This window comes from Anguilla anguilla, chromosome 1 (genome assembly GCF_013347855.1).
Source record: "Anguilla anguilla isolate fAngAng1 chromosome 1, fAngAng1.pri, whole genome shotgun sequence".
Lineage (NCBI taxonomy): Eukaryota > Metazoa > Chordata > Actinopteri > Anguilliformes > Anguillidae > Anguilla > Anguilla anguilla.
Window position 1 is genome coordinate 5,886,066 of NC_049201.1, and position 27,431 is coordinate 5,913,496.

General features: G+C 48.5%; 1 protein-coding gene across 1 annotated transcript in view; it reads right to left on the minus strand.

Moving 5' to 3' along the window:
• alk (ALK receptor tyrosine kinase) overlaps positions 1-27,431 on the minus strand; it is a 349,900-nt gene that overhangs the window by 28,850 nt on the left and 293,619 nt on the right. The window contains exons 7-11 of the mRNA XM_035435053.1: positions 24,737-24,871; positions 24,098-24,201; positions 22,665-22,837; positions 20,367-20,461; positions 6,716-6,826 (exon numbers count right to left, since the gene is read on the minus strand). Coding sequence (XP_035290944.1) covers positions 6,716-6,826; positions 20,367-20,461; positions 22,665-22,837; positions 24,098-24,201; positions 24,737-24,871 — 618 coding nt within the window. The remainder of the gene's footprint in view (positions 1-6,715; positions 6,827-20,366; positions 20,462-22,664; positions 22,838-24,097; positions 24,202-24,736; positions 24,872-27,431) is intronic.

Consider the following 27,431-nt stretch of genomic DNA (forward strand, 5'->3'; position numbering starts at 1 on the left):
CTTTCAGCATTGTCAGTACTGCCTATCCATACTTATCCCTACCTGTCATATTGCATCATTATAAACAATTTCCCTTTACGGTGCATCTAAAGTACTTGGTTCGCATATATGTTCACCAGAGTGTGCATCTCTGCATGGACCAATCAGTGTATTAGCCTTATATCAATCCTTACCTTTCAGCATTGTCAGTACTGCCTATCCTTACTTATCCTCACCTGTCATATTGCATCATTATAACAATTTCCCTTTACGGTGCATCTAAAGTACATGGTTCGCACATACGTTGACCGGAGTGTGCATCTCTGCACGGACCAATCAGTGTATTGGCCTTTTATGTGGTTCTGGGGTAACAGTGTAATTGGGTTACCTCCCGATAGGTTCACTAGCCAGAAGTGTAGCTGCTCTGGGATAGCTGTTTGAGTCAGTGTCCAGATAGATCCTAGTGTTATTTCATATAAAGAATAGAGGGGTCATAGTCCGGGATATTTATTCATAGTCTGGATGTTCCACTTACCAGATGGAGTACCCTTAGTTAGGGCTTCCTGCTTCAGCTGTAGGATTTGGTACCCATAAAAACATATTTTTCAGGTTAAAGTCCCTTCTTCATGGTGCAGAAACATTATTTGCTAGATTCCCGGATGAGCAGCACCATTACCTGCTCGGATAGAAGGTCTTAATGTCAGAAAATAATTAGATGAATGCCTAGCAGCAGTAGATAGTCTTGCTCTCCAGGGTCTGCTGCCTATTATTTCAGTACACTCCAGTCATACGCGAACCCGTATTCACAGGAGCATCATTACCGAGTTGGAAGTTAGAGAGGCAGATAAGCATGTTTTCCTCCCTAATCTAAATAAACTTGTTTTCCTCCATGTGACCATGCCTAAAACAAAAGTCAATGCTCACATCAGTCCAAGGGGCAGCTGGAAGCAGAGCCATCCGTAATGGTGCTTGAACCATTGAGTTAGTCACTGCTTAGCAGAGGAGACAGTCTACAGTCTTTCATGCGGTCTTCAACTTTCAAATTAATGCCTGGGAACCACACCTTTTCGAACAGTAATTTTTTTTGTCATGACGGATCCCTGATGGCTCTCATGGGCGATTTCTACTCCACATAGATCTACAGATGCTGGGACAATGAGTCTGCTGCCCCATAAGCAGAGGTCTGATTCAGGTGCTGTCAGCCCTGGGTTTCCTCAGGGTTGTAGGCAATGTAAGTAGGACAAAACTGCACCCAGACCCACTGGGCTAGCGTCCAGGATAGCCTCAGTGTCCTCTGAGGGGCTGAAGTAGGCCACGGCCAGGGTGCTGCTGAGTTTGTGTTTTAAAGAGTCACACACAGACTGGTGTTGAGCAGTCCACTCCCAGAGATGGTCCTACTTCATCAGTTCTCTGAAGGGGCTGCATCGTGGTGGCAAGGTCCTGAATGAAACGGCCACAGTATGTCACGTGTAATTTCACCAGATGTCCCTTCAGTTTGCCTCAAATACCTCAAAGGATACTTCTCTTGAGAAACAGTTGCCCTGCCAACACTGTTCACTAGGCACACCAGATCCAGAGCAAGAGCTGTCTGGCAGCTGATGACCGGTACCGCAGTCTCGTTCACAATATAAATGGTGGACATAATGGCCTTCCCCTTGCAGGTGAGCTGCAATTGAAACTGTTCTCGCATGGGAAGTGGTGTGTGTGAGCCATGGGCACAAATTCTAATAGTCGTATTGTGGAGAGTATTATCACCGGGCAAAGATAGAGAAGGCGCAAAAGTCCATGACATTTACAGATGCTCTGTTGGCGAATTGAACATCAAGAAGTAATCCACTGACGTGGACGGTTCGCCTCGATGCAGCTATGGAAGGGAGGCCTGGATCCAGGATCACTCCTGGATCCCAGTGTGAAGGTAAGTTCGTCTTTGATCGTCACACTCATGTCGAAGTGCACTGAGACCAGGATCTGAAGAACCTCCAGTTTCTATGGATTGTGGTCCATGGTCTGGGTGAGGGTGGCAACAGATTTTTACAAAACAGCGGGACATTGTGTTTCATGAGGAAATGATCCCCCGCAGTTAAAACATATTTTTCACATCAAGCTGCTGAGAGGCACGTCCCATTTTCTTTACACTGTGGCTCAAAGCTAGAAGGCTTTTTTTTACTGCAGCCCCATTTTACTGCTATTAAGTGTTTTCTCCATTTCCTGTGCCTGGAGTTAAGCTGCCTCATTAATCCGTCCTGTTTTGAGCAGTTTTGGTAAGTCCATTTTGTCATCGGTCAATTTGTTTTGTCTGAGTTTACTGGATGAACAATGTTGGATTATCTGACGTCTAATTTGAGGATCAGAGTTTGCGAATTTGCAGGACGTGGCAAGAGCATGGAAATGCACGTGAAATTCACCAGACGTTTAATTTTGCTTTTGTGCACACTGTCTGAATTTGAAAACTTCAAAATCAATGTTTCCCTTTCGAGAAAAGTCTTCCACTTCCTCCAGTGTCCAGAATGGTGAAAATGTCAAATACCTGCTTCTGTGCTGCATCCTTAATATCCATAGCAGTCAAAATGATTTGGAAGCATTTTATCCATTTTGCCCAACTTTTTCTGATGGTACCAGGTGAGCAGTGGACATGAAATGGTGGGAAAATGACAAATGTTTCATGTAACATTCCTGGAGCGGGGGGGGGGGTGGGGGGGGGGGGGGGGGGGGGGGGGGGGGGGGGGGGGGGGGGGAGGGGGGGGGGGGGGGGGGGGGGGGGGGGGGGGGGGGGGGGGGGTAAAGTGACTTGTTGAAAAGCCTTCTCGGCTTAAACGGTTCCACTGAAACGGCGAGGCGACTCGACCGGAGGCTCAGCGAGGGGCGGAGCAAGATAAAGACCGTGTTCCCGTGAGTACTGGGAATGGCGAGAAAAAAAAAAACGCTCACGCTCACACGCTCCTGGGGAACAGGATGAGCCGGGTGATTGACTCCTGCAATGATTGCATTTGATTCTCCCCAGACTGAGCCCATGGGGGCTGAGGGGGTTTGGTAGGGGAGGGGGTGGAACTGGGATATGCGTCACTGCAGAGAAATAAAGAAACAGGACAGCAACCTCCCATCCAAACTGCACAGCTCACCCTCAACTAACAGCAGTAAAAAGCATAATTTAAGCACAGCCCCATCAAAAAAGTTACAGTGCTTTTTTAAAATTTTTAAATAGGCAATTATGCTAACTTGTAGATTAATGAAACAAAGCACTCGTTCTAAATGAAAGTACTGCTTATTTAAAAAAAAAGGTAAAAAAGAAAATCCCAGATAAGTTTAAAGAAGAAATAACTTTTCTATGCACAGGAAGGCTTCACACTTCATGTGACACGTCTTTTAATTACAAATTGCACTTGGGTTGTTAATATCAATCCCATCATCGGTAGGAGTGTGCAGAAACAAGTTATACATGTTAGCACGTTAACATAGCATTAGCACGTTAGCATGCTAGTGCAAAATAAATCCTGCGTCAATGCACTGGGTCATGCAGGGAGTGGCCGTTACGGAAGCAATCCGGGCACTCGTTCGTTTGTTACCACGTAAACGACTCGCCCAAGGGGGCCGACACCCAGGGGCCAAAATCAGCCAACCGTACAGCCAGTCCTAATACCTCACAGAACACAGAACCGGGCCCCCCCCAGGGGACAGAGCAGGGGACCGGCGGCGCGGCGTGGCCCTTCAGCGACCTTACCGCCACCGCCGTCGTCCTCACGCCACCGCTACGGGAGCGGGAGCGAGAATAACGAGGCGAACGCGGGCGCTGGCAGCTAACAGAAATGAATGCGCGCGTCCTGGGGCCTGCAGGGGAAAGTCCTATTTTGGCAGAGGCGGTGGTGGTGGTGGTTGGGGGGGGTTGAGGGGGGGGGTTGTAATTGAATATGCATGTGAGAGACCTCCTCCGCTCTGCGCAGCGATCAGTCTCCTATCTCCTTCAGCGAGCGAGCTAATAAACTCCCGCTACGCTCACGATCAGACTGCTGAAAAGTGGATTGGGGGTGGGGGGGGGGGGGGGGGGGCTGGCGAAGGGGGGTTTTCATATTCATATTCAATCACAGCCCCGACAATAACAGGACAACAACGGGACGTCGCCTAAGTGTGGACGGGACTATCCCCTGCTCGCTCCTAACAAGCTACACTAAACGGCACATTAGCCGCTAATCCAAATTGATGAGGGCTTGAGAGAGTCTGAGAGAGAGAGAGAGAGAGAGAGAGAGCGCGTGGGCTAAAATGTCACAAACATCGGCGGAGCACTGTGCGAGAGCAAGCAAACGAGCTCCTGATTTATGCAACCGCACAGAATCCAAAAGGCGGTTCTTTTACCGCAGCGCTATGAGTTACTGTCCGTATCGTCCCGAAATGCGCAAGCGTCAATCTAGGTTTTTTTTGTATTTTTTTCCATCATTCTTGAGGAACAGGTTTTGAAGAATGCCAGTCTATATTAGCATCCTATGTACGTCCCCTCCTCCCCCTCTCCCACTTTCTTCCCAAAACATTGCATCTATTAAAAGCCTTATTCAGCAAAACAGGCTGACGGACTAGCTCTGTTTCACTAACGTACAAGCGGAGAGAGAGAGAGAAAATGGAGTGTTTTCTTCTGTCCTCTGGAAAATTGGCTCTCTGTTTATCTCTCGTCTGGTCGTGAGTCATAACTGAAACTCATGCCCGACTGAGTCTTAAACACCGGGCCAGGACTCACAAATGAAACCAAATCTATTTTATTTCTACTGTGCTTTTTTTTCTTTTTTTTACAGAGAGCTGTCACAAAACCCAGGCCTGAACCCCCCAAAATTCAGGAGGTGAGGTAGTGGTGGCATAAAAAGAAAACTTTTTTTTAAAAGGGACTCAGGAGACAACGTCTTCCACTACCGACTGAAAACGCCTGGCTACACCGCATCTTGGCTGAAATAATCCTTGAACTGAAATAATCCTGCATTTACTAAAGGCTCGTTAACTACATCTATGCTACATATAACACTGTGTCCTCCAATCGATGTTCTATGCAAAGCAGTACATTCTCTAAGCCGTTGCATTATCAATATCCCTCTTGTACCTGCTATGGCTTTTATCTTCTGTGTTGAAGGTTTATATACTGATAAGTGCTATCAGCTGTGATACTGATGACTTGGTATTGACTCTTGGTATTGTGCACTTTTGTAAGTCGCTCTGGATAAGAGTGTCTGATTAATATCTAAATACAAATGTAAGTTTAAAGGATGCCTACACAGCAGGGTCCTGAAGCTTCAGGTGCATGGCCTGCTTTCTCAGCTGGCTTTACTGTAGCAGGTCTCTCTTAGACGCTAGAGACGGGCGTTGCCAAGTGTTTCCCCTGGGGCTGGATCATTTGGCTCTGCGAGGCCACAGACGCCATCGAGAGCGAAATTTAAAACATCAAAACCAATCATATTTTTGTCAGATTGATGTTGGAATCTGTCAAAAAAAGATGCAATGAATGAAGCAGGAATGTCTCTCATGGGGTATAGCACATTATATATTAATATATTATTATATGTATTATTATTATTATTATTATTATTATTATTATATGTATATACGCAGTGTTTTTATACAGCTCAGTATTGTATGAATGCATGCACACACAAGGCATTTACCTGGCTGAATATTTACTGAACTGATTCAGGTGAAGTACCTTGCTCAAGGGTACAATGGCAGTGTCCCCATCTGGGAAACAAGCCTACAACCTTGGAGTTGCAAGACATGTCCCCTAACCATTATGCTACGTTGCCTTCTAAGCGTCAGCGTGGATTACAGAAAAGCGACAGGTCCTGACAGATAACCTTGTCCATTTACATTTTAGAAAAATAACATTCAATTCAGCCTGATTTGCTTTGCAAGGTGAATTTGCCAGGTGTTTCGTCAATTAGCTTCACATCGGCAACAGAACAGGTGTCATTGTGATGCAAATTAAGCAACAAAAACTGTGAAGATCTGTGTGAGTGATCCTATTACATGATTTTTTACTGACATATTTTTACTGCAGTGGAAGCACAAGACCTCTTCAGGGCACATGAGCGAGGCTTTCTAGAACCTTCTTGAATTAAATTCTACTCAATATGTAAAACACAAGTGCACTGTACTGTATTTATAATTATACTGCAGCAAATGAAAATAATGTATCACCACATTTGCAACAAGACATTGATATACGAATCTAGGGGTTGCAACCCCATTCATACAATTTAAAAATAAAAATACAGCATTGAGCAGGATTGGAGCTCAGAAAGCAGCAGTAAAATTAAAACATTAACCAGCGAAAGCATAGTGCCCGACAATTATCATTATAAACACCGCGCATTAAAATAGGAAAGTGGATCTAGACGATGACTATGTTTATGAAAAGAAGCATTACCTTGAATTAAACAAAAATGGTCCTCACGAGGAACGGCAATTTCATAAGACCACACGCTTTCACAGAGCGCTACATCAGATTCCATTATCAAACATGAAATATTAGCAGCATGGTATCGCTGCGACATGCTATTAGAACAAAAAAAAAAAACAAAAAAAAAAGATATTGTCAGGTGTAATGTTTGCTCTGCGATTTCTGATTTAATACAGGCTACCCATTCAGTTATCCTTACCTCCATAGCGGTGTGTGTGTGTGTGTGCATCTGAAGTACATTAAATATAACCCTCTAATTGAGAGGGAAAGCAGGTTTATAGCACGGCTGTCGAGAGCTGAGTCACTCACAGTGGTCCAGCAGCTCGGGTGTCGAGATTCTGTTGTCACTCGTATTTCTCTGGGTCGACGAGGTCATCCTGATGTTCTGGTTGGTAATCACGGGCGGAAACTCCCCATTGGCTGTAGGCAAAGGAGGGGGAAAAAAAAGGCAGCGCTGCCTCAATTTGACTCACAATTCAAATTATAATTCAACGCCCCCCCCCCCCCCCCCCCCCCACCCCGAACCAAGCTTGGGCTGCTGATGCATTTTGAATGTGATCGGGGTGCAAATAACATGGCAACCATTTTGCATGGTGATGTATGTACACAAATTATCACCATCGTGAAGACCGCAAATGCGGAGATGTTGGGAATTGCTTGGGGAACTCCAGTCAATTTGTCAACTGGGAGGGGAGGGGTGTAAGACAAACTGTTCACGGAGAGAGGGCAGGGTGAGACAAACTGCCGACGCGTATTTTGACAATTCGTTGAAAGATTCGGCGCAATTTCGCAATTAAATCTGCCTGTAGATCTGAAGCTGGTAGGAAGCCACTCGACTTGATCTGCTGGGAGGAGGTAGGGGGGTAGGTTCACCAGAACCCGAGGTGAGTTTGGGGGAGTGGGAGGGGGGTACAGTCATTAGGGGTGCCACCAGGGATTTTGGTCCCCATAAAAAGATCCCACAATGGTCCCCACCATCCCAGAAAATCCTATGTTCTAATATTTCTTGAGGGCTTCTGTCAGTCATGCCCTCAGAATTGTCCTAACTTCACCCCCACCTGCTCCCCCCCCCCCCGCCCCCTTACAGCAACCCCGACAGTGATATTTTCGGATTATCGATTAGCCCACACGCTTGCCTGCGCAGTACGTGCCTCCCCTCCAAAATGGTGGAGTGGTCATCCTCTATTAGGCTGGTGCCTATCCTTACAGCCGCAGTTCCCAGGTCCCCGAAGTGTGTCGGGATAATATAATAAACCTGCTATGTGTCCTGTTTTTATTAGAAGAAGAAGAAGAACTCAATAACAGAAAACCATACCATAAACAAAAAATGCATTCAAAACAAAAACAATTTACAGGGTCCATGAATTATTAAAAATTAACCACCAACAACAACAAGAGCAGCGGTGACGCACTCTCCACCCACAGCACTGTCACAGTCCCGATAATATCGGCAGTGTTTTCTATCCCGATAATATCGGCAGTGTTTTCTATCCCGATAATATCGGCAGTGTTTTCCATCGCCCTCCGCCTCCTGACCGAGACGCAGACCTGTGTCTGGAGAACAGCGCTGAGCCGCGCTGGCAAACGGCTGGCAACAGCACGCGAGCTGTCAGCTGGCCCGGCTCGGCCTGACAGGAGGCCGAACGGGGGGGGGGGGGGGGGGGGGGGGGGGGGAGAGAGAGAGCGCTGAAAGGTGTGCGCGGATCGGTGAACGCCGCCGCCACGTCTGATTGGTGCAGACGGTCAGAAGCTAGGAGGGGCTGGGGGGCTGGTTGGTTATTTTTCTCCTGTTTTAAAGCAGACGCTGCAGAGACGTGCCTGGCAGTGCTAAGAAGCAGGATGCCGAGGGAGGGGGGTTTGGGGGGGGGGGGGGGGGGGGGGGTGGTTTGGGGATCCGTCAGAGATGAGGTAAGTTTGAGGTCACAGGGGCGAAAGCCGTCAGGGAGGGGGGGGGAGCGGGTTTCAGATCTGGGGCAGAATCCACATTAAGGATTCAGCGCCGGTACCTCAGCCCCGGCCAGGAGAGGCACAGGAATGCGCGCTCAATTAATTCCTGGCCTCGCTCGGACCCGCGCGAAAACAACGCCGCCTCGCCAGACAGGCCCGGCGCGCGTCAGCGTAATTGCGAGCGACGGGTGTCGGGGCTGTGCAGCTCGGGGGGTCATCCGGGGCCGTCCGGGGGTCGTCCGGGGCCACGCCAGAATCAGAGGCCCTACGAGGGGGAGGGAGATAAGAGGCCGGAGTGGCCGTAGCCATGGCGATAAACAGCTGTAAGGTCACGGGAACGTGCGCTGATTGATCGCTGACCTCTTCCATTAATCAGGGCCCTAATCGGGACACCGCTAACCACCCAGCTGTGTGTGGCCCAGCGTCAGGAGAGCACAGACACACAACGGTGATAAATCACACGCCAGTGAACAACAGCCCCAGAAGACAAGGGTTCGAGAGGCAATGCCGAGATGGGCAAAAACACGCCCCGTGATTGAGACAGAACTGCAAGCAGAATCCTCCGGCTGTTCCCGCTCAGAAAGCCTGAAACACATTCATAAGAGCGCGTAAAGAAATTATTAAATAATAATGAAAAACAGCAGTCTGGGTTGACTGAACGGCTGTTTACCCTGGGAGTGCTCAGCGCATTATGAGCCCTTGTCATTTCAAAAATGCAGCGCCTAATATATCCAACGACAAGCACGCACATAAAAATATGCATCTGCGAAAACTTTTAAATTCATTCAAATATTTATAACCAAATCCCAGACTGCCCAACTCTGCTCTCTCCCTCTCTCTCTCCCTCTCTCTCTCTCATAAAAGTGGAAGATATTTTAATCTTTTAAATCTTTTGATTACATTTCCGCAGCACATTTCGGCCCGTTCTCTCCAGCCCTGCACTCTTTTAACCTCGTTTTTTTATTTTTAAAAAAAATTATTTCATTTTACAGGGAAACAAGAAGGGAATTTCACAGCTGAAAGTCGGACGTCTGTTTAATACCGGATGCTACTTCTCCTTCCCCTTTATTTCGCCGCCAATTACCAAACCTGCAGATTGTTATTCAGCTCGGCACGCCGCTGCGCCTGCCTCTCCTCGCCGACGCTGAGAGCTGAGGCACCGCACGTTTCTGGCCCGGCGGGCCGACGGCGGCTCAGCGGCGGCTGCGGCGACACGACGCCGCCCCTCTGCGCCGGGGTTCAGGGAAACCTGAACGGAACCTGCCGGAATGCTATCGCCGATCGCGGAAAGGGCGTCCCGCAGCCCACGGAGCGCGGGGGGCAACAAAAAAAAACGTCAAGTGGGGGCAACAGAACATTCCGGAGCTGAGACAGGGCAAGGGCCCCGAGCCAATGGTTTTTTAATAGGGTACTGGTCATTTTGAACAGATGGAATTTATTTTATTGCAGGGTTGCTGGTAGGGTTGGGGCTGGTAGGCCCGTACGCAGCAGTAAACGCCAGTCTACACTTATGCAACGTATGATTGGCTGAGGCATATCGCCCTGAACATTTTACTATCGCTCGACTTTGATCTAGAACGCTGTTGATAAACAAATTGGCCCTCGCTCTAGCATACACTAAACAGTTGTTCCAAACGACCATCAAATGTGCTAATCGCCGGTGGCAACAGTCACAGATCGCTTAACGGCAAACTGGCCTTAAGGGCTCCAGGCTGTCCCCTGAGGGATGTCTGCGCTGTGCCCCGCCAGGTCAAATGTGAGCTCAAATCCATATTTGAATAGCAAGCTTAATTAACAGCTATTACAAGTCATAAGGAGCACCCATTTGTTCATTGTTCAAACAGGTAAAAATACATTTTAAAAAATACATTTTTATTTAAAATGCCATCGTTAAACATATTTATCCACTCGGAGTGAGAGAAACATTTTCAGTTTTATTAGGGGAATAAAATCAATTTGCTAAGTGCCTGAGAAATAAAACAAAAGGAGAGATTGATCTGAAACTCAAAGCACACACACGCCAAACAGATGGGTCATTTGTAAAGCTTTGGTCCGTCCTGCCGTACGCCTGCGTAGGCTTTTCCCCAAAAATCGTGTTCCGCGTTTCGGCGGGTCGTCCCGGGACACTCCTGAATGAATCACCTCGGTGTGGGACGCGCGCGCCCCTCGCCAGCTGGGAGGCGGACCGAGGAGGCCGGGTGTTTCTGTGGAACCCGCGGGACGGCTCCGCGGTGACGGATCGGCCGCGCGGCCGGCCTGTCGCGTTGCGTTAGCGTTCGCGCTTCGCCGCGCCCCCTCTGCTAAGCAGACGGAGAGACAGCGCGGGGTGGGGGTGGGGGGGTAGTCGGGGGGGGGGGGGAGCAGGGGCGCGCAGACTGCCGGAACTTTCCGTGCCTCCGAAGGAATTCTGATCGTGTCTCGGGCCGGGATGTAGAATGTAGGATGGCAGAGCGGTGGGCCGGTGGTTGCCTAGCAAGAAGCACTTTTGCCTTGCAAGAAGTACTCCAGATTCGAGTCCCGGCAGGCTGGATCCTCCCTGTGTGGAGTTTGCTTGTTCACCCCGCGTTCGTGTGGGTTTCCTCCAGGTATTCCGGTTCCCTCCCACACCAGGAGACATGCATGTCAGGTCAATGGCAATGTCAATTAGAAGTCAATGGCAGGACTGTACCGCCAACCTGACCTCAGAGCTGAAGTTGGTCAAATTACCCCCCTTAACTTCATATACGCTCTACTGACGCCTATCTCTATTCCCCGATACGTGTCAGGCGATCATGTAATTACAATCATCCTCTGGACATGCTTGGTATCAGAGTAGTAACAGCTCCCTCCCACCACACGAAAAACGACCCCACTGCCATACCCACACGCGAGGGTGAACGTACCAGGACCCCTCTCTCCTGTTCCCGCGGCAACCTCAGCTGCCCCGTTCAGGCTCACGAGGAGCGCGTTTCATCAGCTCAAGGGCGTTCGAGGGCCCCGGTTTGCATTTCGGACACGTTCCCGCGAGTGGCCCGAACCCCACCGCCCTTCCTTCCGCTCCTCAAGGTCACGGAGTTTGACAGAGAAGTGCCGGCGAGTTTCCTTGTGATATGTAAATAACTTTCAGTCATCCGGGCGGAAGGGTTTTCCCAAATATTTCTCGAAACCTCCCGCTGGGCTCTCAGAAACGTTAAAAAAAGCTCTCAAGACGGTAACTACCTTTTTCTCCATGGCAACCAAAAAAAAAAACTCAACCTGCGCATTCTTTATCTTTCTAACGGCCCTTGTTGTAATGCAGTAAAAAAATAAATAAAAAATAAAACAAAAAGGCCGCTGCTATTTTAAGGTATGCGCAAAAAAAAAAAAACTTCTCCATTCCTCATTCCACAATGTCACAATAAATAGGATGCCTTCCCATGGGTCTGTGCAGTCGTGTTCGGTGTCACATCCGAATAGAGAGCAGCGAGAGATTTGGTCTCCGCCCCCACAAAGGCACGCGCGCAGCGTATGCAAATGTGACAGAGAGCACAGCCGCTGGGAGGACCGGCTGCGTCCGAAGGAGGGTAAATGTGCAAATGAGATGCAGGCAGCGACTCCCCCCTCCCTCCTTAGCCACTTTGTGCCATGTTTCTACAGTACGCAGAATCAATAGGCAGTTAACTGTTTCTCAATCATGGGTAAATGTTGATAAATGCCACGCAAGCAAAAATAAAAAGAGAGAGAAATAAATAAATAACTTGATATTGCAGAACTACATGGAAGCTTGCATTTCCTTGTTCGTCCTAATCAGTACTATTCTGCCATTTTTTAATTTGGCAACACTTAACGGTGCAAAATTCATTCGACAAAAACTGAAGTTTCTCAGAATCTGAAATGGCTTCTCTGAAAGAAGCCATTTTCTGTGAATATGAGTAATTCGTAAAAGGGTTAAGAATGAAAACAAATTCTACAACTGTAAAGGGGGAATTCCCTAATCCCTAATTTTATGTTGTATTTTACTCCGTAATTGGAGGGTCAAGAAAATCATTTTTCTACAGTATGGTTGTCCTCCATGCCTTGTTCAGCTACACATGTGAATCATACCTCTTACAGCCTGTGGCTATTACATGGGCGGCAGTGTAGCATAATGGGTAAGAAGTTAGTCTTGTAACCTAAAGGTCACAGGTTTGATTCCCTGGTAGGACACTGCCGTTGTACCTTTGAGCAAGGTAGTTAACCTGCATTGCTTCAGTACATATACTGTTGTAGAATTGGATGCTATATAAAAAATTTTAAAAAGTTGCCTAAGTCAAATGTAATGTATTACATTGAGAAAGGGTGTGGCTACTCTGGTCATGTGATGTGATCAATTTGGCAGATTTTTCATATGCAGGAGCCAGATAAATAGAAGATGGTGGATTTTAAGTATATTTTTTAAACAATATTATCTATATTATTTTTTGTACCAAGATTTCCCCTCCCCTTTGAAGTGTGATGCTGTGAATGTCCCACCTCTTAAGGCTAGGATATTTTTCCTGCGACACAGCAACCAGCACAACTTCTGCACATGTGCTGTTTGCCCGCTGCTCACTGTGTAAACTGCTTCAAATGCCCAAGGCAACATGCTGCTAATGCTCTGCTAACATGGTGCTAACCCTCTGCTAAAGCTCTGCTAACGCTAAAGCTAACCATCTGCTGATGTGATGTTAGCCCTCTTCAAATGCTCTGCCAACACTATGCTAACTGTCTGCTTAATACTCCCGTTTTAAAAAGACAAGCAGACCTTTCCATTTCAGCCTGATGCAGAGGCCTTACGGGGGAGGGGGGGGGGGGGCAGGCGGTGGCTTTTTCCCGCCCCCCCCCTCTCTTTGATCACCGTCAAAACGCCTCGTTTCCTCATACCCCACCGCTACACTTGGCGGAAGAAGAAGTCGTTCATCACAACCCGGTAAGATGGTGTAACGGGGGTTCGGCGGGGAGACACCCCGCGAAGGGCCTCCCGTTCGCTAGCGAGCGTCCCGGCGGCGCGGAGTTCATCCATCGCTTCACTTCAATTACAGGCCTAGAGGAGTCAGTCTTCCTGGAGGCGGAAGTGGCAAACCAGCTGTGACAGTTATAGCGGGGGTGGGGGGGGCGGGGGGGCTGGGGGGACTGGGGGATCTCTTTGCTTTCGGCTGCTTCTCTTATTGCTTCGGCTCGCTTTCGTTTTTTTTTGGGGGGGGAAGGCAATCCTTTTTGCCGCCGTTTCACTTTATCTCCTTGTTGCCGTGGCAGTTTTTTTTCTGTTTTGGTTTTTTTTTTTTTTCGAAATTGGTGTCATCCAGGTTTAATACGGCAGAAATGATTGGAGTCGTCCCGGCAGGAGGACGCAACTCAAAAAATCCTCACGTGTTTCACCCCAGAACATAAAATCCAATCATCCCCGTGGTGGTACCACCATCTCCCACGGCAACCCCTTCCCTCTCGCCTCCCTGTCTCCTCCCCTCGGCCCAGAACGATGTGAGTTCTAACCCCTCAGTTACAGTTTGAGTTACAGTTTAATTTAAGCTTAATTTAATCACGCTGTGTAGGACCTCAAAATGACAGGCCCTCAAAACCTCAGAGACAATTCCCCCAGTACAAAACACAGGTATGAGGTGCAGAAAAAAATAACAAAACAATATATTTTATAGTGAGGGACACTTATCCCCCAAGGCGCTTCACTCTCTACTTTAAGAGAGCAGACGCACACACACACACCCACGCGCACACACACGCATGCACGTACACACAAGCACACACCTGATTGCACACACACACACCTTCACACACACACACGCACACACCTGCACACCCACACACACTCACCCTCACACACACACACACACACACACACACCCACGTGCACACACACACATGCACGTACACACAAGCACACATCTGATTGCACACACACACACGCACACGCACACACCTTCACACACACACACACACACCTGCACACCCACATAAACTCACCCTCACACACACACACACACACACCTGCACATGCACACACACTCACCCTCACACACACACCTGCACCCGCACACACGCACCCTCACACACACACACACACAGATGTACACACACACCCTCACACACACACACCTGCACACCCACACACGCACCCTCACACACACACACCTGAACACCCACACACGCACACACACACACAGACTAAAGACGTGCAGTGGCTGGTGGCTGTGCAAAGGCCAGAGACTTGGTATTCTCCTGCTGTTCTGTGTGAGTCTCGCTGCTCCCTCTCCAACGCGAGCAGAGACTCCACTCGGGGCAGCGGGCTACAGCAGATCAGCCACTGCTGCCACTGTGGGTTTACAGAGCTGCCAGACAGATCCCCACCACGCGGGATTAGAGAGTCCAAACACCTAATCCACACTCCACACCCCCACACCACCCCCCCACTGTCAGCCATTAGAACTCACTCCCCCCGGCCTCAAACCTTCAGAGCCTGGTCTGAATCTCAACACTCAGCGCTCACCAAAACACTGTCGGGCCTTAGCGTTAAAACCCCCATTCCCTAAAACCCGAGGGCTCACCTCTACACCGTCGGTCATTAACACTTATCCACACCCCCCCACCCCCCCCACCCCCGCCCCCCCAACTCCCGGTCTTAAACCTCAGGACTCTCCAGCTCCCTAAACTCCTAGCAGTCTTCTGTCTCACCCTTCACTACCTGGTCCGCCTCACAGTAAAAAAAAAATATATATATATTTTAAAACTATATATATAAAAAAAACCCTCTGTTGTCAGAAAAAACTGTGGTATTTTCATATATTCGGTTTGCCACCATTACTACCCTCCTTTTTACCTCCAAGTGAGCCCACTACAGTATGTGGTCCAGTGATAAAGATGACACTATGCTCCCCCCCACCCCCCCCCCCCCCCCCCCCGGCCCCGCCCCGCCCCGCACAAGCACTTCAGGACACGGCAAAGCAATCTGACCCAAGAGACTCGTCTGAGTAACACAGGAGGTGTTGACTTCCAGGAAATCCAGAAAAAAGTACCGCTCTCTAATTTCTCCACGCAGCTATACTCACTTTCAATTAGCAGGACACGTTTATTTCTTTCTTTATTTCTCCTTCCACTACCAAGGAGAACAAGCGGACTGCGAAACCCAAAAAAACAGACACGGATCGCACTGGGACCGCACCGCGTACCGAATGTTTAACTGTGGAGCCAGCTGTCCGTCTGGCTACGCGCAGCTGTAGCAAGAATAAATATTTATTATTCGCGTTTCAGTGCCCCCAGGGAGGGCAGTGCGTTGTTCATAAATAAGCACAGAGATACATATTTAGAATCCCTGCGATGTTGTTGGCTAGGTCTGTCTAAAACCCCCCTGCTAATGGATTAACCAGGGTTTTGTTTTAACAAAAACAAAACAGCAGGGTCAGGACTTCAGTGCTGCACAGCAGAAATAATTGATTGTATTTGTCAGCTGGAAATAAAGCCTCATAGCATAGACTTGTGAAAGTAGCGTTATACAACAGGAAATCACCCAGCCAGCATTTATGGTGCTTACATGGAGATAAAGGAGACTGAGATATATGATACGAATCGATACTTAGGGAAGGTCACAGCAAGATATTAACATGCACAGCAAAAGAGATGTGTCAGTTTGACACTTCGGCACGCCAAGTATAGTCTACTTATTGAATAAAAATGTAAATCTAGGAATCGTTCTCATGGCTTGTATCCTCCTATCTTGATCCTCCAGCACTTTCATGTTGCACTTGAATGTTCATCCAGCACTTATATGGCACTCGTACCATTATCTTGATGTTGTAAGCCTATCATATCTTGTCCTCATGCCTCTTTCTAGTTGTCATGACTTTTTGACCTAGCCAATGCTCACTGTGTGAAATGGACTTCGTGTTTACGTCTATGGATAACTGTCATAATAATGAGTATTGTACCTGAACTAATGTCCCTCGTGTAATTTTCGAGAGCGCTGCAATGTGGTCCAGGTCAACAGCAAAACACGGGAGACGGGAGATAAAGACGGGAGAATAAATGGCTCTTCTGATATTGATAAAATATCACGCTGTCACTTCCTTATTCTCATTCCACTGGTACACACCCCCCCCCCCCCCCCCCCCCCCCCCGTGCTACTGATAAACTATTGTTGTATTTTCTAAGGCAAGATCAAACCTATTTCACTGTCTCCCGTTGTGCAGCTGCTTTGTGTTCAGCAGGTGTTTTCTCTGAGCTTTTTCGGCTGTTTTTGCTCCAGCGAGCCTTAAAGGATTCAGTCCTAAACTGAACAGCAGCAGGAGAAGCTCGCATGCTGAGAAGCACTGAATCAGACACAAGCCTGAGAGACCTCAGCTGACCTCAGCACGCACACACACACACACACACACACACACACACAAGCACACAGACACACACTCACACACACACACACATGCACACACACACACAGACACACGCACGCACGCGTGCGCACGCACGCACACACACACACACACGCACACACACAGACACACACACACACAAGCACACACACACACGTGCACACGCGCGCACACACATGCACAGGCACAGGCACGCACACACACAGGCATAGACACACATGCGCGCACACACACACAGGCACACACACACAGGCACGCACACATACAAACACACATACATACAATTACACACACACACACACACACAAACATACTCACTCACACACACAGAAACACATACAAACGCACACACACAGGCACACACACACACACAGGCACGCACACACACAGAAACATACAAACGCACACACACAGGCATACTCACTCACACACACAGAAACACATACAAACGCACACATACAAACACACACACGTATGCACACGCACAAACACAGGCACACACACACACACACACACACACACACAGGCACTGCTGGGGACAGACATACTGGTCATTATCAGCACTGTGGAACCAGATAACGGAAGCAAGCCCCACAGCCCCCGCACAGCATGCAGGCATATATCCACACGGATTTATCACACTGCTGTAAATGCTTCACCACTCTCGAGGGTCTGCACTGCTACAATCGAAACTTAAAGGGAAATCGCTCATAAATCCGACAAACACCCCGCCATCTTTGCATATATCTTAGGGGGGGAAAAAAAAAGCAAAAAAAATGACGGGGCATAACTACCGTCTGGCTTTTCCATACACGCTCATCAGCCAGCCAGTGTGATTTATTCAGGCCAAATGCTGCCTTGGCACACGCGATTCCTGGGAGCGACATTTCCGCGACCAAATACGTTCCCCAGAAGTTACAGGGGAGTTCGAGCGCCGCGGGGCCACTGGCACCGAGCAGCTGTCATCTCCGCAAAGCAGCCGCCGGCATGTTTACCAGTGTCTGGCAACGCGGAAACATTTAAGCGTTTAAAACAAAAAAATAAATAAACAAATAATAATAAAAAACTGGCAAAATCTAAATAAATCAGCGAAACCTGGCGGCCTTAACCTAGCTTGCTATTCAGTCAACCGATCTCAATTCTCAGCTATCGCATTAAAAAATAAAAGACAAAAGGGTAACAAACAGAGAAAGGTAACGATAAGAAGCCAAGGCCATCTGCTCGTTTAGGAAGTGTTACAACCTCGGCTCGTGGGGCCCAGACAAAAGAGGGAGACCACACGAGGAAAATTACAGGGCAAATACGAATTTATTTAACCAAAAACAAGTACAAAAATAAAGGAAAAACACGAGGTGCGGAAGTCTGTAGGGTATCTGTCAGATCTGCGTGCGTGTGCACGGATGAGTTATAATCATCTTGGCATACAAGACGTGACAACTCAAATAAGCCAACATACTGGGGGAGAGAGAGGGCAAGCAAACAAGCAAGCAAGCCACACTAGGATGGGGGAGAGAGAGAGTCAAATATGGCACAATCCACACCGCGCAGGGCTTGAGCTGAAGGATTAGAGGATTCATAGGGGAAACAGTGAAGACAAAACGCTTGAGAATACAACGTTCAGCAGCACCAGCGCAGCACAGCGGCTAGGATAACGGGCTCACGGTTCCAGGGTTTACACAGTAAAACGTTCAGTGTTTACACAGTAAAACGTTCAGCGTTAAATCACCTCCCACAGAGCACATATGGTCCCCGTCGGCCTCTTATGCACTCGGTTAGCGTTGAATTAACACTGGGCATTCTCACTGCGCAGGACGTGGGAGTCCCAGATGTGGGGACGCCGGCCTATCCTTGAGCAAGGTACGCAACCCCAATTGCCTCAGTAGACGCCCAGCTGTCTAAATGAATAATTAAATGTAAAAAAGCATAATCTGCATAAGTCACCGTGGGGGGGGGGGGGGGGGGGGGGGGGCGGGGGGGGTGGGGGGGTGGGGGGGAAGCATCTGCCCGATACCGCGAATCTAGCCGTGTAGCGTCTCGCCCATTGCTCCTAATGAATACGGTAAGTGCCTGGATGTTAACGTTTCAGACTTCTGATAACAGATAAAGGTGGGTTTTACTGCCTCCATCTGGAGCGGTGCTTGGGAGAGTTGTTGGTCAATAAATATTTATAGTGCGGCAGAAGTGAGTAAAGCCCTTTTTATAACAGCGGGGGGAAGGAAGGAAAAAAAAGAGAGAGAGAGACATCGCTCAGGAGCTCTGCTGCCTGGGGCCAGAGGGACGAGAGCTTGGCTCGTTTTTTCTTCTTCTACGATCTCAGCCTTTGTAGAACATCACTGAGATCATTACCCGATCGCCCACCACAGCACTAAAAAAAACCCGACCAATAACACAAACCGCGCAAATCGTAAAAACCCGCTGCCGTTTGCGCTCATTGTTGGACTCGCGCGTCGCTGCGGACGCAGGAAACACCCCGACAACGGAAGGGCTTCAATGCAGAAGCGTAGTTACACGACCTCACAAGACGCTCACGCCGCTTTGGAAAATGGAGCGAATTCAGAATAAAAGAGAAATGCTAAGGGTAGAATTAGGCCAAGGGTCCAGATGAAGGGCGATGTTCACGGTTTGAGCGAGAGAAACAAGCAGCACTGACTAATGCCAAGGAGGCAACCACAGGCTTATTAATTAACGGTCGCTAATAACATCGTTATTACGAGGCAAGTGGGCCAATGAGTATTAAGCATGAATTTATCACTATCAGAAATATGCAAAGTTATGTTAAATGCAGTTGGTCTTCCCACAAAGAAAGGCCCCTTACCTTCCCCTTCCCTCATCACCATTAGAGTATGCGAGCAGCCCATACGTAATTTATCCTCTACAGATTCCGCCAATGCCAGAAATCAACCCAGGCGAACGAGGAGGCGAAATCAGTCGCGCTTTAAGAAATAGACTACGATTTATAGAGCTCCCCCCGCTCACCACCCCCCCCCGCCACCCCCGCTCCGAAGCTCATTCCAACTCCTTAAGTAAATGGGTTTAAGTGGTCTAATCTAGGCCCGTTTGCCTTAATGATCCCCCAGCTCTGCCACCCCCACCACCACCCCCCCCCCCCACCACTTGGCAGAGCCGATTTCCGAGTTCACCCCTCCCTTTCTCCGTTTTTCGCCTCATCCCTCTTTCCCATTGTCTTTTCTCACCGCCTGGGGAATTCCAGGGTTCGACCTCAGCAGGGGTTGCCAGATAATGTCGCCCTCAGGTGATTGACCCCCTCAATTAGCTCTACTGTACTTGATTAAGGCGATATGCACTAAAGGATCTCGACCTGCTGCTCCAGGTATCGACGTTCAGCAAATGGACCTGAGCTGGACTGGATTCAGCGAAAAGCCCTATTGGCTGCCCGGCGGGGGAGCTGACTGCAGCTGTTACTCTAAAAAAAAAAAAATGACAATGAAAAATAAAAAAGGGAGAAGCCAACCCTTGAACTCACCTCCAAGACATGTCCAGTTACATACACTGTATTCTGCATTCTACATGTAATACATAAAATGGCAGACCAGTAAGCTAGAAAATCAGTGAGCCCACCAAATACAGCATACTGTACACTTAGGTAGGTGGTCATTGTTGCGATGTCGTTGCTATGATACGGTTGCCATGGTACTTACATGTCAGGAAACAGTCCATGCTGAGAGAGAAGTTGTCCAGTTTGAAATAGGACCCTCGGCCGGACACGCTGTTGGTGCCGAACTGCAGCCAGAACCTGTCGGAGGCAGAGGGGGGAATTAACCTACTCCCACAGACAATGACCCAAACCAGGCAAAGCAAATACACCGCTACTAACCGACTGACATTACATTCTGAGATGAGATGGGATACACTTTATTAATCCCCAAAGGGAAACAGACTCCTTCACCAAACTCAAAGGCACCAAGCAATAAAAACACACGATAGCAAAAAACAAAACAGTATTGTTCATCATAACAGATGAAAAAAAAAAAACGGATATAAAAGTGCAGATGTAAAAGTTCCGTTGCGCTGAGTAGCCCTATTTGGTAATCGGACGGCCTCAGGTAGGAAGGATCTTCTGAACCATGTTGAGAAACCTACTGGGGAATTAAACCAGCTGGGGAAAGTGCTGAATGTTCTCCCGTGGTCACTGATTGTTTTATGGAGAGGGTGCCGGTTGTATTTTTGAGGACGGCCCTGGATTTTGCACTCCATCCTCCATCCCTCGCTGTGTCCTCCAGCGAACCCAGAGTCCATCTTCCGAAAAAAAAAACGTACCGTGCTCAATGGCCCAATTTCAGTGCCCCACCTGGGAATCATACCTGCAACCCCTGAGAAACACTGGTGAGTGTAACGGTTCCCCAGTCAGAATGTTAGGCCGCCGCCCTCATATTATACTGATGAAGAACTAAATAAGTGTGAACTCATAAACCGTGAGAGCTGAAGTAATACAGAAGATTTAACTGTGTGACATGTTAACCTCCAATAAAGACTCTGTGCCAGTGACTCACCGAGCCAATACGTTAATGAAGGACTAGTACGATCCACGCACAGCAAATTTCAGCTGCAACTGCTAGAAACACAGGTCTGTAATATCTAAATTATTTACAGTTTATTTATTTTTATTTTTACTATCCACAGCGTGGATAAAGTAAACTGCAGGTTGCAGGTTCGATTCTCAGGCAGGACACAGTCTTACAATGGCTGTGAGCAAGGCTATGGCCTTGAGCAAGCTACTGAGTCCGAATTACTTCAGTACTTTTCCAGCTGTCCGTATGGTACTATGTAAAAGTTTTAAAACATTTTTTAAAAAGGTTTGTAAGTTTGAAAGTATGATATTTTGGGCCCTGTGCATATGCAGTCTCCGTGGGCCCCCTTAAAATTATAGACAAAAACAAACTTTTTAGGCCCGGCCTTCTGACCCCCCTACCTCCCCCCACTGTGACACCCCTGCCTGTTACACAATGTAACATTACATTACATTGCATTACATTTATTTAGCGGATGCTTTTCTCCAAAGCGACAGACAAAAGTGACGTCTTTCGCCCTCAACAGAACCAGCAGCCCCTGTTCTGGCTCACCGCAGAGCGACAAAACCGTTCCGCTCGCGGTTCTGAGGAGCGAACGAAACGTTCGCCGGCGTTCGACAGACAGCCGTCGGCCACGCCCGTGCCCGTTTCCCCCGACGCCGTGAGTAACCCCACGCGACCTGCACGTTCATCTTCAGCGCCGGGGCGGAGAACACGCCCCCCCCCCCCCATCCCCCCTTATCGGGAGAAAGCCTCCGACACGGACGTTCACGCGTGTGCGTGCTCAGGAGGGCGCCAGGCTTCACTCTGTAATCACCCTCTCACCCAGCGCGCCTCCCCAATAAAAAGAGAGAGAGAGAGATCCCAATCTGGGGCACCGCGACAAAAAAACCGGCACTTTTTTTTTTTTATCACTCTCCCTTCTGCTCTCCAAGCCAGGAATCAAGCGCCGCGGCTGATTGGAGGAAAGCCTGGATGAATGGGTGAGTCTGCAGCTTTGATTGGACGGGCTCGCGGAGGGCTTTCAATGCGTCGCGAGCCCCCCCCCCCCCCCCCCCCCCCCTTCCTGAGCCTGACCCCGTGGGACTCATTAAAGTTTTCGGCGTGGAAGCGGCGGGGGTTATCTCAAAAAGGTAATGCTATTTGCAAAATTTGCATTTGAAAAGGAGGAGGTGGTGATAAATTATTGCATTTATTAATATAGCGGTATTAAATGTAAAAAAAAAAAATTAAAAAAAAACCGCTCCTAGTTCTCCAGTGACTGCACCCCAGTGGTGAGCTGTGCGGAGTCTTCAGCTCTTTGATTAGGGAAATTATAACACGTTTACAGTCGTTTAATAAATGACGTAATACGGTAGGTGCTATATATATAGCAATTATCGTGTGTAAAGATGGTTTTGTTTCAGGGTCCACTGTGACAGGCCGTACCAGTCTGTCAGGTTGTACAGAGGGACGGCGACGAGCCTCCAGCCCGGCTCCCTGTCGTCCTCCACGCCGGCGTGCCACAGCCTGCGCAGCTTCTCCGGGCCCGTGCTGTTCTCCGCCAGCGAGAGAGACAGCGCCCCCCACTGGGAGCCTCCGGAACACAGCCAAAACCGCACCTGCGGGGTCAAACATCGGTCAGAATTTTAAAAATCGGAATTTTTTTTAAGGTTTACTTGCCAGAATGTGGTTTTCTTTTTTATGTACCTTCGGCTAGTTAGCGCATTGATCCAGCCTTAAGTGCTATCGGCACAATGTAAATGGCCTCCCATTCACAGGGTACTGTTATACCGTCAAGCGAAGCTTTTTTAATAACCGCACAGTTTATTAATCTTCCCTTTCGGTGGAGAGGCCAGCCAGGGGGCGCTGGGGGAGGAGAGGGGATGCAGGGGCGGGGGGTGTTACTCTGGAGCGATGGCTCGGTCTCTTCAGGTTCGTGTCAGAGCCCGGGTACAGCTGGGCCGCCACAGGCGTGCCCTGGGGCAGCCGCCCCGAGCCAGGAGGGTGCGGCCTATGATCTGTCAATCAGGCCATCCTCACATACACATACACACTCCCCTTCTCCTCCCTTCGTCCCACCGCTCCTCAACACCCCCCCCTCCCCCCACCCCCCACCATCACCATGGAGCTCACTACGCCCTGTCACTCAAACCGATGCCCCACTGAGCTGCTGAGGTGTGCAGAGGTCAAAGGTCACACAGTGTAATGAGTACGTGTCTTTCCGGGAAGCACCACACAACTCCAAGTTTAGCAAAAACTTTACAGAAAGTGAAAAATCAGTGCACTTATTTGAAAAGCAAATGAAAACCTTGTTCGTGATTAATTGCAATTAGTGCTGATGCTGATCTGAGGGAAGGTTTATGTTAAATTGTTTGTGGGGGTCTGAGATGTTGCAGCTGTCGTATGGGCCTTATGAAGCAGTGCAGAGTTGGTGGAGCACTGGGTTGTATGGACCTTATGAAGCAATGCAGTGTTGGTGAAGTGCTGGGTCGTATGGCTTTCTGAAGCAGTGCGGAGTTGGTGGAGCACTGGGTTGTATGGACCTTATGAAGCAATGCAGTGTTGGTGAAGTGCTGGGTCGTATAGGCCCAGTGCGAGGTTGGTGAAGTGCTGGGTCATATAGGCCCAGTGCAGGGTTGGTGAAGTGCTCGGTCGTATAGGCCCAGTGCGGGGTTGGTGAAGTGCTGGGTCGTATGGGCCCAGTGCGGGGTTGGTGAAGTGCTGGGTCGTATAGGCCCAGTGCATTGCTGGTGAAGTGCTGGGTCGTATAGTCCCAGTGCGGGGTTGGTGAAGTGCTGGGTCGTATAGTCCCAGTGCAGGGTTAGTGAAGTGCTGGGTCATATGGGCCCAGTGCAGGGTTGGAGGAGTCGGCGTCTCACCTCGCAGCGGGAGTTCCTGAGCGGCGGTGGGAACAGAGGGCTCCTCACTGAAGCTGCTCCCTGCTGCCCTTTAGAATGGCTACTGTCCACCATCATTACAGCTCCTGCACACACACACACACACACACGCACGTACGCATACACACACACATACGCACACACACACACACACACGCACGCACACATGCACACACACACACACACATACGCACACACACACACACACACATACGCACACACACACACACATACGCACACACACACGCACGCACGCATACACACACACATACGCACACACACACACACGCACATACACACACACACACACACACACACACACATACGCACACACAGACACATACATGACCATGCACACACACACATACACACACACACACACGTGCGTACACACACACAAATACACACACACACATATGCACACACATGTACACAGACACACACACACACACACACACACGTCCACACACACGACAGGATGCATATTTAGATTCATCGATACAGCCATAGTGATTTACCATCCTGTCCTATGTTCACACCTCTGCTTAACTGATACCAAACTGCGCTTGCAGTTATAAACAATCAGCGTTGCGTTCTCTTTAACAGTCACGTGACCAGCACCTGAAGAAGGACAGCTGGGTGTGGCGCCCCCTGGCTGCGTCTCGACGACCCTCCACTTGGGGCCTCTGGGTGATACGGACCTCCATCCACAGTCGCCATCTTCAAACGAACAGTAGGTGCCGTTCAGAAACTGACCTGAACGAGAGAAAAGAAAGGAGTTTAGTAAGGAAGGAGAGGGAAATGACAGGATGACAACGAGGAGTGTAGCATCACAGGAAAAAAAAGTGGTTGAGCAAGGAGAAAGAGGGGATGAGGGGAGGAGGGGAGGAGAGAGGTTAGGGAGCTAATGGCTGATCTGACAGCCGCACAACAGCTCTGACATCGGAAAGAGACGAGCTGGAAACGAACAGAGGAGGAGAGAGAGAGAAAGAGAGGGAGGGGGAGGCCGTGAGTGAAAAGGAGCAAAGGCGAGGAGAGAGAGAGATGGACAGGGTGATAGAAGGAGAAGAGGAGGGGAAGATAGGGGAAAGAAAGAGCTGGAAGACAGAGGGAGGACGGGCATTGGATGGCACTTTGAGATGTGAGATGCCAAGAGGATCAGAGGGCCGGGCTCGAGCGCACAGACGGAGACAGAGATGCGTCTGTGGATCGCTCTGAACCGCTCTGTCTCCAGCACACAATCAGGGCTTTAGAGATGAGGGACCCCTACACCACATAACCTGAGTCTGAGAGAAAATCTCACCCACACAATTCAATTCAGTTCAGTAACAGCTTTTTTTTATCCCACAGACACCATAAATTCAATTCACTTCAAGTGTCTGCAGCAACCATGAATTCAACTCAGTTATAACTTATACGCTTATATATACTTATACTGAGCTGATATTACACACAACAAACACAAATGCAATACGATACAGTGTATTGGCTTGTATCTTACGTTTACACTACAAATAAGGATATTACATATCAATCATTAATAAAGAGACTCTCGGTAGATCATCTCCTGTCCCTCTCTCTTCCTCTGCCTGGCTCTCTCTCTCCCCCCCCCCCCCCCCCCCCACCATTTCTCTCTGCCCCTCTTTCTCCCTTGCACTCACTCTTTCTTTGGAGTTGGGCATCTCTGGTGCAGAGAGTGAAGAGAGCGAACTAATTCACCTTCGCGCCATAAAAATGGATTCCTGTTGACGATGAGCACCTCTCGCTGGCGCTGAAACGTTCGAGAGGGAGATAACAGCGTCCCAGGCGCCGAACCCCCCCTCGCCGGACCAAAGTGCCGTCCGTACAGCTTTACTTATCAGCGCTGCCAGTTCTCGGCCCACTTTAAAAGCGCTGGGGTTACTCTCCGAAACCCAGAAGGGCCGTATTTTTCCGTCCCCCTGCGACGTGAGGGGATTTTTCCTCTGAGCGGAATGGATATCCGGGCCCTCAATCTGGTGTCAGCAAAAAAGCGGCCCCCGCAATAATGCCAGTTCACCTTTTTCTGAAGAGCTATTGCCCAGAGACGGAAAGCGAGACAGAAAGATTGTTGCAAATAAAATAAAATAATAAAAAAAGGACTCCCAGAAAACATTTGATAAACTGATGAACCGGTGAAAAGGGTCTGGGAGGAAAAAGCTGAATGTGAAAAAAGAGACCTTTTGGCTCCATTTTCACATCCAGCGAGGATGTCGGAGAGTTCACTAAAGAAACAATATACTCTTTTTTTCTCGTTCCTTCAGGACGGACGATGTTTGAAGAGCATTTCAGAGTGCATTGCGTGTCCCAAAAAAGACATAAAAATACAGATAATTCATAGATTACCTTTAATGACCGACTACACCACAGCACTATCCCCCCCTTAATATGCATGTGAGTAAACTACAATGATAAATAATTAAAATACATAAAACAATGACCGTTTATGGTTTGCTATCTCACACTAAACTCCTATTGACATGACGTCAAGTATGAAGCCACATGTAAAACTTCAATTTGCAAATCCAGCACTAGTGAGGCACCAGAGGAATACATGGAAGAGATGACAGAAGTAAGGCTTTGCACATAGTTTTTTTTTTTTTTTTTTACCAACTATGCCAAGATCTGTTCTTTTAGTTATGGGTCTGTTTATATAAAACTGTTACCATTTTAGATCTGCTGATGGGACTCTTTATATAAGGAGCAATCAGCAAAACCACTGGCACCACAAACTAATGAAAAAAGTAACTGAATAAGGACCAGTTCCTTGCCTCCAGAACAGTACATTTCACAACACATGGCAAATCTGCAACCTTTATTTAATTTTAATGATCTGAACGTACTTTCGAACTTCTAACAAGGAAGAGAAAAAAAAAAAAAACGAGTTTTGAATGCTGGGGAATTCTGAAAAAGTCTGAAATACATTTCCACGCAATCAATGCCATTAAGCCCACAAGTAGGCATCTGACAGCGAGTGGGTGTTGGAGGTGTGGCGGGGGGTGTGATTCCCGTTGGCTTCTGCCACCGATTAGTGTTGGATTCTCAATTTTTCATTGGTCGCCGCAAGATGAAATTGGATGTCTTACTGTCCTGATCATTGATTTGTGAAGCGGTTGTCAAGGGAAACAAAATATCTGTGAAGAAGTGAGAGACACAGAACTTATGGCCACTAAGCCTGTGAGTGTATACATATCGACCTGGTATCTCTTTGAAGGAAACTGACTGTCTGCAGTGTTAGAAATTCCCTTTGACTGACAAAAGCTGAGCTCGTTTTTTTACTTCATAATACATTCAGGCC